General features: G+C 40.5%; 1 protein-coding gene across 1 annotated transcript in view; it reads left to right on the top strand.

The window, feature by feature from the left end:
• qless (decaprenyl diphosphate synthase subunit 1 qless) overlaps window positions 1-17,014 on the top strand; it is a 166,051-nt gene that overhangs the window by 42,759 nt on the left and 106,278 nt on the right. Inside the window, exons 2-4 of the mRNA XM_071597144.1 lie at window positions 6,122-6,367; window positions 8,440-8,591; window positions 12,740-12,881. Of these exons, the coding sequence (XP_071453245.1) occupies window positions 6,122-6,367; window positions 8,440-8,591; window positions 12,740-12,881 (540 nt within the window). The remainder of the gene's footprint in view (window positions 1-6,121; window positions 6,368-8,439; window positions 8,592-12,739; window positions 12,882-17,014) is intronic.

The raw sequence follows: 17,014 nt of genomic DNA, 5'->3' as shown, positions 1-17,014 counted from the left end.
TCACTCTCTTGTGTCCGCGACGCATCTCTGGCCCTTTTTCCCATACGCTGTGTTGAGGAGGAGGGGGAGAGGTTGGTATCCACACACGACCTCCCTCTTACCCCTCATACCCCTCACCTCGCCTCCTCCACCCCCTCCTCCACCACTCCTTCGTCCACCTCCTCATACTCCTCCCCAGACACGTACACCTGCCTCCAGTCGGTCGGTGAAAGTGCTTTTTCCCGGGATTTGTTTGGCTAATTCACTTAAAACGACGACGACTCCGTCCTTCCCGCGACGGGAGAGGGAGGAAGGGCGGCCCCGCGCCCTGTGCTGGACACTGTCCATCCACCATTCCTCCCGTGGAAGGGGAGCGTTTTCGGGGATGGGCCGTCCCTACCCCCTTCCCTTACCTCCTCCCCGCCCTCTCCGAAAGCCGCACCAGTCGTCCGTCCTCCTCCCGTCTTCCTTCGATTGCGTGGCCCATTCTCTCTTTCGTAAAAAAATTCCCCAAGTCTCGCCTCATTGTCGGTACGAAGGTTTATGTGGCCGGGGGGGGGGGAATGGGCAGTGTGATGTGTCTCTGGCCGAAGTAAATATTTACTTCCCGACAAGAGGGGACCCATGCTCGACCGAGTGCCGTGATATCTAATTGGGACATTCGGCCCTGCCCTCTTCGGACATAGGAGTTAGCGGTTGTGGTCAAAGATGCCGACAAGGGACACCCTCCTGGAAGTATGTGGCGTCTTTGCGTAATTAGTTGTGGCCTGCATAGCATCATCCCCAGGAGTCTGATGCTCTAATGACCGTGGATTCCAGTGTTGCTCTGCTTAAATTCCGTTCCCCTGGTGGTGGAGCAAAAATCGCCCTACGAGTATGAATTCCGGAAGTTTTTTCAATTATTCAAGATTTTTCGCGGATAGAGCGAAAAGGAAATAGTAGTATGTGGAGCAACACCCATTCTTTTTCCAGTTGCGTCTTTTCCGCGCTCGTGGAAGATGCTCTGAATGATTTTCCAACATTTCGGATTCTCACTTTCCCACGTTGTCCCACCTACCATTGTCAATTGCGCCTTCACGTGAGAATCCTCTATCACTGAACATTGTTAATGATTTAGTTTGTATGGCGGCTCCTCCGTCTTAACATCCATCGTTAATTCCGCAATGGTTGGCAGTGGTGTTTCATGGAGTTGATGCTTTCAGCCGGGGGACCGTTTTGATGGAAATAGAAAATACTAGTATTAGTATACTAATAGTATTACGCCTCGGCAGCGGCTAGCGCTGATCACAAAATGATGTCGTAACGGAGGAGCCATGGGTTTGGTGACACGGTTTGCGCAAGTTCTTAAAGAGTTTTTGACGGATAGTTGAGAAAGATATTTCCTGCGACTCTCCTACCCGCTAAGTGGAATGCATAAATTACTCTCTTCGTAACAAATGGTACGCGTGTACCATAGGCCGAAAGAAATTTGAATAGGAAAACCACATAGATGATGAGGATTTGGAAGTATTTGAGAATCCCTTGGAAAGAATATTTAGAAAGAAGTGATGATGATAGTTTCTAATCAAAAGCCAACGTGTAGATTTTTAAACCCAATTATAAATTCACACATTCAGCGTAGGGGTGCGAGTTCCTTGCTCCATGCTGTACGTGGTTTCGCTGGTAGTTATGGTACTGGAAAAACAACCAGTCTTGGGTTATTCAAGTCATCATTAGTCATTATTAGTCAAGCCTGAGCCCTCTAGTCAGTGCCCGAACGCTCTACCCAGTAAGCTACCTCGCCTTAATAGAACAGTGAAGTTACGAGTAGCTTATTGCAATGAACTCAGTTAATTTGACCATATTTAAAAATCTTTTTTCAAACTATTTTATTTTTTGCTCTGAACTCGCGAGATTTTGCAATTAAATGCACTCTAATTTTTGCGCTTTTAAGTTATAAAAAATCCGCTGTATGACACAGAATTCCTTTATTCGAGCCTCTATGATTCATATTCTCAAATATCGGGAAAGATATCAGGTTTTAAAATGATATGCAACTTAGTTTATCTCAATAGTTTCAGCCTCAACTTTGTGGAAGTTAATTTTAATAAATGAAAAAGAAAAACTTTGTTCCAATCCACCACTTTATTTTAGGTACGACTAGTTTCGACGCTACGGCGTCATCCTCAGGTACGTACCTGAGGATGACGCCGTAGTGTCGAAACTAGTCGTACCTGAAATAAAGTGGTGGATTGGAACAAAGTTTTTCTTTTTCATTTATTATTGCAACTTAGTTATTTGTTCGTCATCTGCTCGTCCTCCAACAGAAAATCGCTAACGCGAAAGCTCCTGCGAAGACCGTATTGAAATCGGATGATAAATTACGATAAAATATAAGGACTTGAATGACGTCAACTGAGTGAGCAATTGTTACAAATTGCAAATTGCCAAAATCGAAAAGTAAATCTGATTAATTTCGGCGCATTGCAGTTGCATTAATCTATATAAATGCTCAATATTTTTCATTTTAACTTACCAAAATGGAATTATTAACTTTGATTTATTCGTCAACAATGGCGTAATTAATTGTTGCTAAACATGATTGCTTGTTCTAATTTTTCTTGGTTCTATTTAAATGGATGGATACTTGGAGCGATCCCGATTATCGATTGGGAATGCTAAATTCTTCGAGAATGCGGCAATATATTGTAAATATCAGTAATTTTTCTCGTTCAGTAACGACCATTGTAGTCTCCGCATTCCCAATGCAGAGATATCAACGATCGAGGTTGGCTGCATGCCCTGACATTCAAGGATGTCTCGCTCGGCACATCCTTTTCTGAGAATCCTTCGAATCGTGATGACTCAGAAGTCTTAAATTTACCATGTTGAATACGTATTATTCTTGGATTTGCATTATTATAATTATTATATGTTAACATTGAAAACTGCGTACGAAAGATCAACCAGTATAATAAGGTGAAAAAACGCACAGAAGGCTGAACTCAAGTCCTCATATTTCTCTGATTAATTATGTCTTCCCCTACATCATACTCTCCCTTGTTGGGAGTCGTATAAATCCACAATCACGTCTTTTCGATCTTGATTTAGGTTCATTTGTCATTGACCCATAACGAGATTGATTACTTATAATTCTTTTAACCTTTCCTGGCATACCTTGGTTAACATCTTTCGGCAATCACATTTATTTGCCCAGTGTTCCTTACCCGCTTTTAAAGTGCAACCTCTTTATGCAAACTATTCACACACGGCAAATTTTGAAACTAGAGCAGGGAATTTCATAGAAAAAATCTGGATAAGACTTTTTACCATTAGAGTCCGAAAAAAATAACAGATAACAGAATCTTCTATATCATTTTAGGTACTCATAAATACAATGGTGTTCGGATAAATGGTATTTTATTCGACAATCGAGTTTTGGTTCATAAATATATCTTTTGGAATAATTGGCAAGTTTTCTTTTTAATGGAATTTCTCTTAACTTACTTTCCCTTACCTTTGTTTCCAAAACAATAAATATTGGATTTACTCCTTTGTGACATTACTCAATTATTTTGAAACAGGGAGCGAAAAGTTGCCGATGAAAAAGGAAGTCCCTCGGGATAAATATTTCTAGTGTCGATCGGAAATATTTTAGTATAAGGCTAATACTGTTCGAGCATTTATGGTACTGCAGCGATAAAAGTAGAACATCATCAGCCATACTTAGCGTGGCAATTAGCGAACCATGTCCTAGATTCTTTGAGGTGGCATTGTCGTCGCGTCTCATTCGGGCTGGTTCTGAGGCCTCTGAGAAGAGCCTAGGACAAAAAACAATGGAGACTTCAATTTAGGCAGTCGTCAAGAGGCTTTTATTCACTTATCCAGCCGGACAGTGTCCAATGTTTTGTCACGCAAGCGAATTCGAAGCAACTGCCGCTTAAGTGTCCCAAACGATGGTTTTTTTTACTAATTTCGCTATTCTTTGCTTTATAAATAGTAGTAATCTTCAAGATGAGTATTTTACATTCAAATATATTTACTCAGCATTTTCTTATGAATTAGGCGTAGCTGGCCATCCAATTTTTAATGCTTGCCGGTGGGACCGTCTTTCATTATAGGGATTAGAATTGGAATGATTGCCTATACTGAGTGAATAGAGGACTGTCAATTAATTGCGGTGATTATTTAATGTTACTAATTGTTCTTGAGTATTCCGCATCGTTAGAATCTCCACTCGCCTTCCATCGCATTGTATCGATAAGTAGTGTAGAGGATAATTTAAAAGACATTTTCTTGTTTCTATTTCACTTGAAATAGTACAAGTATGTGATTTTTTCTATCGCCATTTCATTTGTCATTCGATGTACATATATTATCAAAATAAATATAAATCGTCCTTTGGCCTATAGTTTGATATAGAGTTAACTGATAACTTTCGGGTCTGACGCTGAATGGGAATTGATATGAGGCGTGATATGTTCTTAGCTAATCAGTTTTTTGTCTCTACAATATGCATCTTTCCCATAGCTGTAGAAAAACTTTATTTGTGATTCTAAATTATTTCAGTTCATTTTAATACCGTGTAATACAAAATATCTATTACACCTCAGACCCTAAAGCATATTCAAGAATACGGTATATCGTCATCTAGACTAACGTTGATGTGTAAACTATTGGCAATTACCTTTTAAATATTCGCGAAAATTGCTCTAGACAATTTAAGATATTTTAGGTAGCAGATGTCACCAAATGTCGAAGGCTTTCGCCTTGTCGCCTGACTACGCCGACTTCCGGGTGTCGCTGATTTGGGAATCATGTGGACTACCAACTCTTTCCCCTCGTTTGCGAAACTTCGAGGCAATTAAAGCTCATCTGCATCGTGATAGCTGGGCAGAATACCTGGTTAAGGTAGGGACAATGAAGTTAAATTCGACCGCAGTTCTAGTTTTCAATTTTATCAAGGCGGAATTTTCCATATGGCGACTTCCAGAATTGCACGAATCGAAGATTCCCCAGTCCTTCTCGTGGTGATTCATTCACGATACCGTCATTGATTCGTCTGAACGGTTGCATCACTTGTCGTAACTATATAAATATAAACTAAAAGTGATTTTTGGCAAAACTGACATACCTGCGCGGTGGCGCTTGCCTTTGGCTCTCTACGCGCCCCTCCTTGGTGTTCACATGGAAAAGGGGGACGTCTGGGTTTGAAATGCTGCTTTCCAAGGTGATTGAAACGCCACACACATTCGCGCACTCCTAAAATTCGCCGCCGACAGCCACGCCAATGCACCCGGCCAACTGAAATTTTTGTGAGCGCCAGGCTTTGTTAAATCTTGGCAGTATTGTAAGTGCCCATTTCACCCGGCATTCGTAATCGATATTTATTGGTTTCGCATTCTGGTAGGCGTACTCATGCCTCAGCCGGGCTCGAATTCTATTCCGTAAATTTTCCGTCGTGCCTTCGATTGAGGACTTAGGCGTGAGATGACTCCTCTTATCATACATAGTTGGTGTCAGAAAATTCCTTAATGGTCAACCCACGAGATCTCTAGCGCATAATCCCGTTATCATTTCATGCCTTCATTATTTTACGAAGCGAGGCATATTAAGTAGGTACTTCGCGCCACTTTGTGAGGCATCTGTTAACTTCGGCCGTCGCTTTACGTAGGATTGCTGTTCTTACGTAGGTTTCAAATGGCACAGGTAAACGGTGATTAACGGTGTGGATTGGACACAACCTTGTCCATCTTCGATAAACACTCCCGTCTTCAAAGGAGACTGTTGACATTTGCCTGAAAAACCCCGGAGTAAGTGGCGACGTATGTTGATTTGAAGTGCATATTCTTGAATAACCGAAAGTTCCCGAAACTTTCCCCCCGTAGCTATGGTGAGTTGGCGAGAAGAAAAAACTGGATTAGCAAATGTTGCCGGCCCCACCCTTTTGCCGTCTCGGGCGATTGTAATTTTTATTTCCTAGGCACGCGTTTTCTCTCTCTCTCCCTCCCTCTTTCCATATCCGTTTTCATTGTGTTACGTTACTCTCCCTCTGACCCGTTTGTTACCTTCTGCATATGTGTGTCTCTCTCACACACATACACACACTCCTTTCCGCACGCTTTCTTTTCAATCACATTTTTTTCTTTCTTTCTCTTACCAGAGGCTGCCCACGAGGACGAGCGTCGAAGCGACATGCGGAGCGTCGACGGTATGGGGCGGGGGAGGTGGGGGTGGGTTCTGGCGCCCCCTCAGTGTGGCTAGCGCCGGTCCACCCCCGGCCGTCTCCAATCACGCCGTCAACTCCCACGAAGCTGACCCCGACGCGGACCCACAGACCGGAAAAGCCGTCGACCCGTACAGACTCCTCGCCGAAGAAATGAGCACACTCTTCCACGACATACGACAGGTCAAGCCTAATTGGGATGGGGGTGCGGTGGTGCTGGGTGTTCGTGGGCGTGGTTCCTTCTTGAATTTGGGTGGAATGTTTTTAATTTATTTGATTGGCTTTTTGGAAATGTTCCACATCGTAATTTGAGGTGTAATCATTGCGAAGGAAATACGGTCTTTTAATTGACCGCCAAGTAATTTTTAAAAAATTGCTGGGATGAGTCTGATGAAATGTTTCTTTTCTCAGCGTCATTTACTGTGCTCAATGTCGTGGAACTGTCCCGTCAACTAATTGCATTCTATAATATGCCCTGGGTTGCCTCCGTTAATACAAAATAGGGTTTATATTTAGGCAAATAATGTATAATATTCTATAATTTACTATTCTTATACGAGTACTTCTCGTGTATAGGTGTGCATTTCCCTTGCATGGGAATTATTGTGTTGCACCGTTTCATCTTGTCTGCAGCCCTCATTAATTAGAATTTATCAAACGGCAATTTGTGAAGAAATATATATTTTTTGACTAAAAATTAGGACAAAAACGTAGACTACTTATTGTGTAATATTAATCATATTCCTCTATTCTTAGCAATTACTGTAACACCAAAATATTCTTCTTTTTCCTATCCAGTAAGAAAATTAGTGAAAGTCTACCAGAAAGAGGTTTGCTAAATGCTCTTTCTCCTTCCCGTCACGTATATCAAAGGAAAACAATTGAAAAAGTGATGATTGCAAAGTAAGAAAAAGTACTAGGTTATATTAGGTTGACACGTGCCTAAAATATCTTTCTTAGGGATTAATTTAATTCTATTTCATATTCTACAAACTTGTCCGAATGGCGTGTCATATTTTCATTGAATGAGAACTAAGAAACAAAATATCTAGCAAAATATTATATAAAATTATCAACTTCCCTATTCCTTCCTAATAAAACTAAAATGATAAGGCCTGAATATGTTTTTCGCTGTGGAAGTGTGTTTGGTTAGAGAAAGCTCTTCATTTCACATTCATCAATTTTCAAGTAAACTTTATTGTAGAAAGAACACGAGAATATTCAATTAATTTTGGTCTAAGGTTTAAATGAAAGAAAATTGGATTGAAAAGTAGCTGTTAAATTTAATTAATAAATTAATGCGCTAATATCTTGAACTAAAATTTTCTTGATTAAAATAGTTTGCAGTCACATGAACTCATCGCGTGGAAGAGAGTAATTTGGTTATACCTTCGGGAATGTCGAAACTATGAAATGACGATTTTGTTAGGGGGGGATACATGTCAATTCACATACTGATACTGTGTAAGATTCGATGTGTGCCGAACTATCACATTAACTTTATTCTCGGTATTGCCTACCTGCGGATTTAAGATTTACCTGCTAGAACTGGCTAGCCTCAAGAACTGGCTGAGATCGTATAAATGTATATTATGTCGAAATATACCATTTTCCCCACGCAGGCAGCCAAATCAGACTTTTCTCAGGATTGATTTTTTCCATCATGATGAGTTCTTTTTTTCAAGTTATCTGATACAAAAACAAGTTATTTTATACAAAAACAAGTTATATAGAATTCTTAAAACAATTTTTGGTGAATAATGTGTAAACTTTAAAGATGATATCGTTGCTTTTTACCAATTAGTTTGGCGCCACAATTATACAAAAGTTATCCTATATTCAATATTTTTGGCATTTTACATAATCTCTAGTCTAAACGTGCCACTTTTTCATTGTGTCGGGGGAGAGAGCGATGGAAGTGGGGGCACCATGTTCTAGATTCTCTCATGAAAGTATTTTCTAACCTCGGCATGCAGAGTATTTACCTCACACCTTGCCGTCACGCTTTATGGACATGCTTTTTGTTCGATTTTCAAGGAATTCTGAAACAAATTTCGTTCATTTAATGAGCATTAACGTTTTTTGTTGGAATCCGTTGCCGGTATTTGCTAACTTGCGTGACACACTGCAACTTGTGCGGAGTTAGGACACTTTTTCAAAGTCATTCTTATTTATGTTTAAGTGTCGTTAGCCGAGGGAAGTTTAATTTGAGCTTCCCATGTGAATTTTTCTTTTCAACTCTTTTTTGTATCCAGGAATTGCGGAAGAATACCTCCAAACCCGAGCTTGAAAGAATCTCGTGTTATTACTTTGACGGAGAAGGGAAGGCATTACGTCCAATGGTGGCGCTCCTCATGGCACGAGCAATTAACGAACATGTTCACAGGCACAGGCCAACAGTTGACAGGTAAGCCCCTATCCCCTTTGCATTTTCACCGCTTATTCTTTTTTTCCTGTTTCTTTTTCTGGTAGAAATTTTTCGTTCCACTCTTAATTATTCCCTTCTCATTCCGCGTCAGACCGAGCATAATAAAAGGTTTTCTCTCGGGAAAATGGGGATGGCCTTCTTTTGTAATCATTTTGAGTGTTGATTATCTCGTTTTTTTATTTGGTATGTGGTTATATTAGGCACCCAAACGGGGAATATTGATGGTGGAATCTGAATTGTCGTTTTTATATATATGTATATATTTATATGTATATATATATATATATATATATATATATATATGTATGTGCCATCAGATACCACCATATATACGAGTATATATACCATATATATCAGTATTACTGTTTCTTCTGAGGAAGATGGAGCTGAATTCCGTAGAAATTATTGAGAAATATCGTGTGAGTGTTCTTTTTATGTGTTCTTATATTGTTTGTTGATGTCAAAGTTGAAATATGTATTGTGTGTTGTGTATATGTATATTATATATATATATATATATATATATATATATGTATATATATATATATATACACCGTATAAATTTGTTTTACTTACTTCTACCCTTTCTTTTCTGCTCACCGAGGTAGATTTTATTTCCTTTCACAGATATTAATTCTGGGTAATCATTTGTTGAATCTCATATCTTTATTCAACAGTACAATAAACACGGCTTGTATTATAATATTTTCGGCATGGTGCTTCAGAAAGCGGGACGGATCACTTCCAACTTTCAATCAGTGGATGCTCGGCGAAATATCCGTATGGTTTTCAGTAAACTTGGTAGGTCACATTTGTGAGGACGACTTGTCAAAAATGTGTGAGGAGTGCTTCTGGTTTCAGGCCTGCTTAAAATTCTATGGGTGGCTTCATTTTGGACGATGAGTGGTTATCGCTAATAATTTGACTTGTGAGTGATTTTAGCACTCTCAATTCCTTCTATTGGTCTTAAAGATGATGGCTTACTAGTAAACATTATATTATCATGTATATTATTAATCCTGAAAGCTTGCGTAGGAATATATCTTAAAGTGATGTACGAGGGTCATCCGGAAAGTAGTACCCGTTCGTGAAATAAAGACACAAAAGTAAATATTAACAAACATAAAAAATTTTATTTGAAAGAGGATACTTTAAACTACTTCTCAACATAATCTCCAAGCAAATTAAGGCATTTGTCATAACGTGTGACAAGTTTCTGTATTCCTGCTGCATAGTCCTTCGCCGCCAGCTCATTGAGATACGCGAGGGACCCATCTTGCACAAATTTTTGCATAATGCAGATGGTGTTTAACAATTTCATGAACAATTGTTCGAGAAAGATTGGGAAAATGCTCACAGATGTCATCAATTGTGACGCGCCGATCGTTCCTCACGAATTCGTCAACTGAGCTCACCAGTTGGTCTGTAATGACAGACGGTCTCCCCGAACGCTCATCGTCGTGTGTGTTCCCCCTCCCCATGTTGAAGTTGCGACACCACCGCCGAACAGACGACTCGTCCATTACATTGTCTCCATACACCTCCTTTAATTGGCGATGAATATCACATGGGCGAACGTTTCTTGCATTGAGGAATTTAATCACTGCCCTCACTTCACAACTGGCGGCGTTCTCAATTTTTTTAAACATTGTAAACAATCACAGAAACAACACAGGCAATGCTAGCGTCACGCAACTTGGCTCAGAGAAGGCAGACAAGCCACTGAAGCTATCTGACCTCGTCCAGCGGCTACTCGCGTCGTCAGCACTTCATGCGGCACGAACGGGTACTACTTTCCGGATGACCCTCGTACATCACTTCTTTAATGCCTTACTATCTTGCCATTAAGTACGTTCGTAGAAGAAGGTCATGGTCATCCCCGAGGACTTACATAAGGGTTTCGAAACACGTGGAAGGAAGATTTTGCATTGGCTAATTTCTTGTATATTTTAGACTTCTTCAGATCAGTATTAGTTCCCATGCCATTCCAATGAAAATGCAGCCGAATTTCAGGACGATGGAACGATAAGTTTTAATTTTGTTCCCAGTTAGGGTAGTACTTACTTATGGTTGTCAATGGAATAATTGAGAGAGGGGCAAATGATTACTTAGGGGATGATCAGTATCAGTTCAGAAACGGGTAAGTTACTCGTGATGACAAAGTAAGTCCTGAGTTAGAGTATGAAGAAGTAATGAGGTAACTAATAGAGGGTAATATGGGAGTACAATCAGGGTGTATTTGTTTACTTCGTAAAGAAGGCAGTAAGGAAGGAATTCGACGGGGTATATTGAACAGAATTAACTAATTAACGTATTTCAGACGATAAGAGTAGGCTGGAGGAATAGGCTACTTATTCAGAATCTTTATCTCAGACTGCTCAGATATATTTGGTGGATGTAGAGTCGAAATGAGTAGTGTTAGGATGAGGAGTAAGACAGGGGAGACCATTATCATCCGTGCTTTTCAACCTATATGTCTAGCAAATGGTAAAAGTGGCATGGGAAGAACTGGATATTGGAATGAAAGTCGGTGGGTAATTCATCAAATCGGTTAGGTTGGTAGATGGTCAAGATTTACGACGAAGATTTACGACGAAGAATTACGAACACCACTGAGCTTATTTGAAACAAGCTTGCTAGATATGAGATCAGAATGAATCTAAATAAAGCAAATACGAGCAAATACTTGTATAATGAGCTTCTTCAGAAGTAGAAAGGCTTAAGTTGTACGTTGTTATTGGAAGGCATAAACTAGAACAGGTGGAACAAATCATCTAACTAGGAAGTTGTTTTGGAAGAGGTGGAAAAGTAGCATGGCTTTAAGGTAAATTGGGTTCGGCATAGAAGCCTTTACCCTCAGGAAGCAAGTTGAATCTAAGGACCTATAGTATGGATGTAATAAAAAGATGAGTGAAAACTTTGAAACATAACGTAGTTTCGTACGGTGTGGAAGCTTGGTTGTTGAGTCAAGAAGATAAATATTGATTGGAGGCTTTCGGGATTTGGTTGTAGGGAGTAATAGAAAGAATAAAATGGATGGAAAGAAAAAAATCAAAGAACTCAACAAGGCTTGGTAGAGGAGGAGGGTTGTTGGGAGAAATTCAGAGGATGCAAGAAAGTGGACACAAGGCATTTGGATTCACGATGGAATGTTGAAAAATGTGAGAGAGGGGAGAAAGTTTGGCATGAGATGCGGAGGAATGAAACAAATAGGCATGTAAAACGGAAGAATTGGGGGCGGAAAGTATGCGCAATCGAAAACGTCTATTAATTGTGGAAAAATTTTAGTTTAAGGTGTTAAGTTTTGCTGTATTGGATGAGGCCTAGAAATATAGCAGTGTTTAGTCAGTCATCCAATATCTCCCTTAAGCCGTGTACTACCATAGTCATAATAATTCCTTGCTCAAATAAATATTGAATGTGGTGACAATGGATTGTTAGTATTTCTTGCGGGTTAAAATAATTGTTGACGCGTAAAAGTGTCAATGTTTCGAAAATGGACGCCAGGTCTTGTATAATACACCGCGAAACTAATATCTAATCTGCACTGTTAAAACATAGCAGATTGCATTGCATTTTGATTGCAGCTTTTGAAAAAAAAACAGAAATACAAAAACAGGAATTCGCTGAACTCTTGGCAATCGCAGAATTCTCATTTGATTTTCATGAGCATGATGCCTTACCAGAGTCCTCCCTATCACCTAAACGTGTTGGGGGGGGGGGGGGTATTAGGGCGAATGAATGCCGTGTTTGGTGACGCATGATTCTAAAATTCAGTAGCGAGTATCAACGGTTATATTAAGAGAATTAAATAAGCCAAAAAGAGAACAATCTAGTATTCGTGAAAAAATTAATTTTATTGGATGCCACGCTCTAAGCGTCTAAAAATGAAGCCATCGTTTTGTGCCGTGGATTGAAATATGACCGACTCAGCAAATCATTGTGAGAAGGAGAAATTAGAATGCACTCATTCATCTTGATCCTGGATTGTTTGCGAATATCACACTGCTCACAATCATTTTCCTTTTACCGTAATGCTGCCCTTGGTGATGGAATTAGGAATTGTGGGGTTATGTCTATTAATTTCCAACACTATTTAACCACCCTCCTCGTCCCACCCCTTTCAGAGGGCTTCTACCGGCCCAGAGGCAAGTGGCAATGATAGCAGAGATGATCCACACGGCTTCCCTCATCCACGACGACGTAATCGACCAATCAGACTTCAGGCGGGGGAAACCCAGCGTCAACGCCCTTTGGGAACAAAAGAAAGTAAGTGAAATATTATTTCATTTTTGCGCGTCTTTTTTTTCCGGGCACGCTTACTCGCGGTGGTCGACTTGTTTCCCAGCGAAGGTTGCGGTTTCGACCCTCCCTGGTGAGCCGGTGTCATATCGGTGCCTCCCTCCGCGGGAAGGGTGGCTCGTATCCGCGAGAAAGGGGGTGACTGGCCGCCGCCATTGGAAAGGAATGACCGCAAGCATTCTTGGACACTGTCTTCAATGGTGTCGTCGACTATTTATTGCCGAAAGTCACTCTGGATGATTCTTCATTTTATTTTTCATTTTCGTTTCCTCCCTGGCACGCGGAATCTCGTGCTCGAGTTTCAGCTCTTTTGAACTAAGTCCCGCCGAAATGTTAAATAATTTACCGTTGGACAGTCTTTGGAAGTTATAGTTTTGAAGTTTTTTTATCATTATATGGAGGGTTGCCATTTTTTTGGAAATGCGTTATCTTCAGGAATCGTGATAGGACCAACACCATAAGAATTGCGCATTGCGTTCAGCTAAATTTTATGTTTACAAAAAATGATGAAATGTGCTCGAATAATATTTATCAGTTGTATTATTCACATTATCCTTTCCATTTGGATTTGATGGCAAAAGTCAATTTCTTCGACAGGGAATCGGAATTCAAGAATTTGGATAAATGTGGCGCAGCTTTGTTTTTTATGGGAGAGATGCTGTATTCTGACGGTATGCTTACCATTGCTGAGTGACCGCCCAACATTAGCATTACAGGTTTAGGAAAGTGCTAAATCAATAAAACCTTTTACTTGAGGGCGCTGCGTTCAAAGATAACTAAAAGGAAACAAAAATTTAATGGTGAACTTCTTGTCTAAATCTTACTTCCGCAGTCATTAGATCAGTTTTCATGGCATTAAGCACTCAATCTTTCTCAATGAAAAGGGCACGATCTCCAATTCGACCTTTGACTTAAGGCGTTCCAAATAAATAACAGGTACTTGGGAAGTGAAATTCGCACATTCTATGTCGTGCTCTTTGGAGCCTGTATGTTGCGTATTTGAAAGATAGGGGATATTTTAATGCCACGACAGCCTTGGTCAGAGTACGTACACAGACGGCGCCCAAGGGAATGGGGGGTAATGCTTGAGAGAAAAATAATGCTCTCGAGGCTTTCTTGTCTGATTAAAATTTATATAAGACATATAAAATCGGAGTAAGAGCTGCAAACATGTCCTTGGAGGTAATGTAATTGTAGATGAAGTTTGCGGGAAAACAATGGTTTTTAGGACAGCGTTTTCCGAAAATGCGGTAATTTAAACTTGACGTGGTGTGTCCGAAAACAAACAAATTAAAGTTGATATTTATGCATATGATTATTATATATTATGCATTATATTATATATTATGCCATGTCAGCACACTGTATGTGTGTATTTTCGTCGTAAAATTAGGAAAATTGATTATTTTGAGCGGCCGAGAAAACATTTTATTACAATGCTAGAGATGGGAGGATGGCAGTTTTGCTTAGGAGCCGATTAAGCAGGGATTGAGGAAGAAAGTCCTCCCACTCGACTGGTAGCCCAGGCTTTTGGCGGGCCCAAAGATAAATTTCTAGTCGAGCGTAGAAGGGCGGTGGGGTGATTGATAATTGACCTTTGGTCCGAAGAATGACCAGGTGGTGTATGTTCATCGACGTTTAGTCACCGAGGATTTACCCACCCTTTCATCGCAACAATCTATTTATACATATTTATTTATTTACAAGTGCATCGACTTTAATTGAGAGTTCTTTGAAGGACACTGAAAGAATTTTGTAAAAAACTAATGCAGTATAATATGTAATGTGGTAGGATGCATGCGGAATTGAAGAACATTTTATTGTAGCCTGGGGTGTCGAGTTATTTCTTGTAAAGTTAAGCTAAGGAATGTAGGTGCATTGTGTCTGCGTCCCTCGAATACCTAAATTAAGCGTTGTAGACTACCAAATAGTGTGTAATGAAACCAGCACGTCTTTCTTTTTAAACTGTGAACGCTCCCAGCACGCGGGACGAGATTTAACGGCACTTTTGTTTGCGTTGAGAAATAATATTCTTCCTTCTCCTTGTGCCCGAGATTATTCTGTCGGCACAGTCGGGGAAGTATCACCAAGGGCGTCAGCAACTACGGACGTCTTGTTGCTTTCGTTCACCTCCCATTCTCCATCCCACTGGTCGCGATAGCTCTACTAAGGGATGATTTCTTTTTCTGGGCCCAATTACGCCAAATTTGTCTCCCTGCCTTAATTTTGCTCTTCAGGCAGTCACCTATGATTTGAACGGACCTCGCTTGTGGGTCGATTTGGTGAAAAAATATTCATACGAAGTTTGGTAATGCGACGGAGCATTCTCATAAAATATTGTTAATTTTGAATTTTAGTAAAGAGACGGCTAAATGTGTCAATATCTGGGAAGAGGAAGAAGTTTATAATTCCAAGAAGATTAGAATATCCTAAATTGCTTGAATGCCGCGACCAGTTGACACTCCGACGTGATTTGAATGGCCATAAAAATGGTCTGAGGGTTCCTGAGAAGCTATAAGCAGCATATACGGGGTGACTCGCAAAACTGAAACTCAAACCATCAATCTCTCATCGACATGTGATGCATGCTATCATCAGTTCGGGAGAAGAGTCCCTGAAAATTGTGTTTAGTCACAATTTGGCGTAATTGAATAAGTTTCCAGTCACTCAAGGACCTTTGTGGGAGGTGTGGGTACAACTAACATTGTTCACATTCCTTACTGTAAGTGCCATGTCACAACCGAGTGTGCAATTTATTTCGGCTCTGTATTACGCACCTACTTAAGTCCATTGACAAACCGTGACGTCAAGAGTTATTCTCTCACTACATACTGGAATTGTTTTGTTGTAGTACGACCATTACTTTGGTCAGTTTAAAGCACCACCTGCATCATAAAACGAGCATAATAATCGACGCCGCTACGCGCAGATGGAAGAATCACCGATTTCATGAACTTTAGTAAAAACTTTACAACGTTTAGTTATTACTTTTCGGCAATAGTTCGGAGATGAAACTAAAAAAAATAACAATCTTACCAAAACGCGTAAGAGCGAAACTTATGCGTTTGGCACTTGAATAATAATTGTCTGCAATAATCTCCATTTTTAACCTTCATCCGCACCACTTTCTAACATAATATACTGTTTTATCGAGTGCCCTTACGTATTTATTTACCTAGCGCCTAATACCGCCATCGACTGGAAAGTTGGTCGCTGTCACACTTTCGTAACACCTTTGTTCTTTCAAACCCTCGTCTGTTATTTTTTGCCTCGGTTTTTTCTGTACTCGAGAATTCCCGATTCCCTCGTCCTACCTCTCCCAGGGTCACTATTTCGGTCGGCTCCATTCACCCTTTCGCCTCCCCTCCCTCGCACCCCAAGTGCCTTCCCCTTTCGGGACCCTCGGAGCAGTCAACCGGCCGCGCCGTGGAGATCCGTTTTTTCTTCTCCGATCTCTCCACTCTCATCCTGGCCCCGGCGCCCCTTCCGTAAATCGGTCGAGGTTCTATCATTGCCCTCGATGACCGCGGCGCCTTGCCGGGCAGGGCTCTTCAACAGTGATGCCAACCAACCCCAAACGCGCGGTGGCCATCGGTCCCGATCTGGGACTTTCGGTGTCATCGGCGCCCTTACCCTCTCCGTGAAATGAGTCGTGCTGCCTGCATCTCTAGAGGATGAAAGTTCGAAGCTCTTATGGCAGGAATACAAAGATACGGGGGGAATGTTCAAGTCCAGCCAATCTCTCCCGCAAAATTTGTGAGAAAGTAATATAAATTTAAGGAGCAGTATAAGGTATTAAAAGGCGCACTGCAAATAATGAAATGCACGCTATGATTATCAGCATCGATTTGGAGAATGAAGAGTTTGAATATTGATATCCAAAACTTTTACTCTACGTTTATCTCTTATGATATCCGAATGTTATTATTTAGTAGTAAACTCTCTCTATCTCTGACTATTATGAATTGTAATATTCATCCCACTATTAGAATGTACACCTTCGTCTTACAAATGGTTTGAATGGGTAAAACTACCCTCAAGGAAGGAAGTTTATGCGGTGGCGGTTTACACATATCCATTGGTGAATAGTTGGAATCTTT

Source organism: Hetaerina americana, unplaced genomic scaffold, assembly GCF_022747635.1.
Source record: "Hetaerina americana unplaced genomic scaffold, ioHetAmer1.1.p SCAF_80, whole genome shotgun sequence".
In the NCBI taxonomy this organism is placed as follows: Eukaryota; Metazoa; Arthropoda; class Insecta; order Odonata; family Calopterygidae; genus Hetaerina; species Hetaerina americana.
The sequence above is the reverse complement of the archived record's forward strand: the minus strand, read 5'-3'. Positions and strand labels throughout refer to the sequence as shown.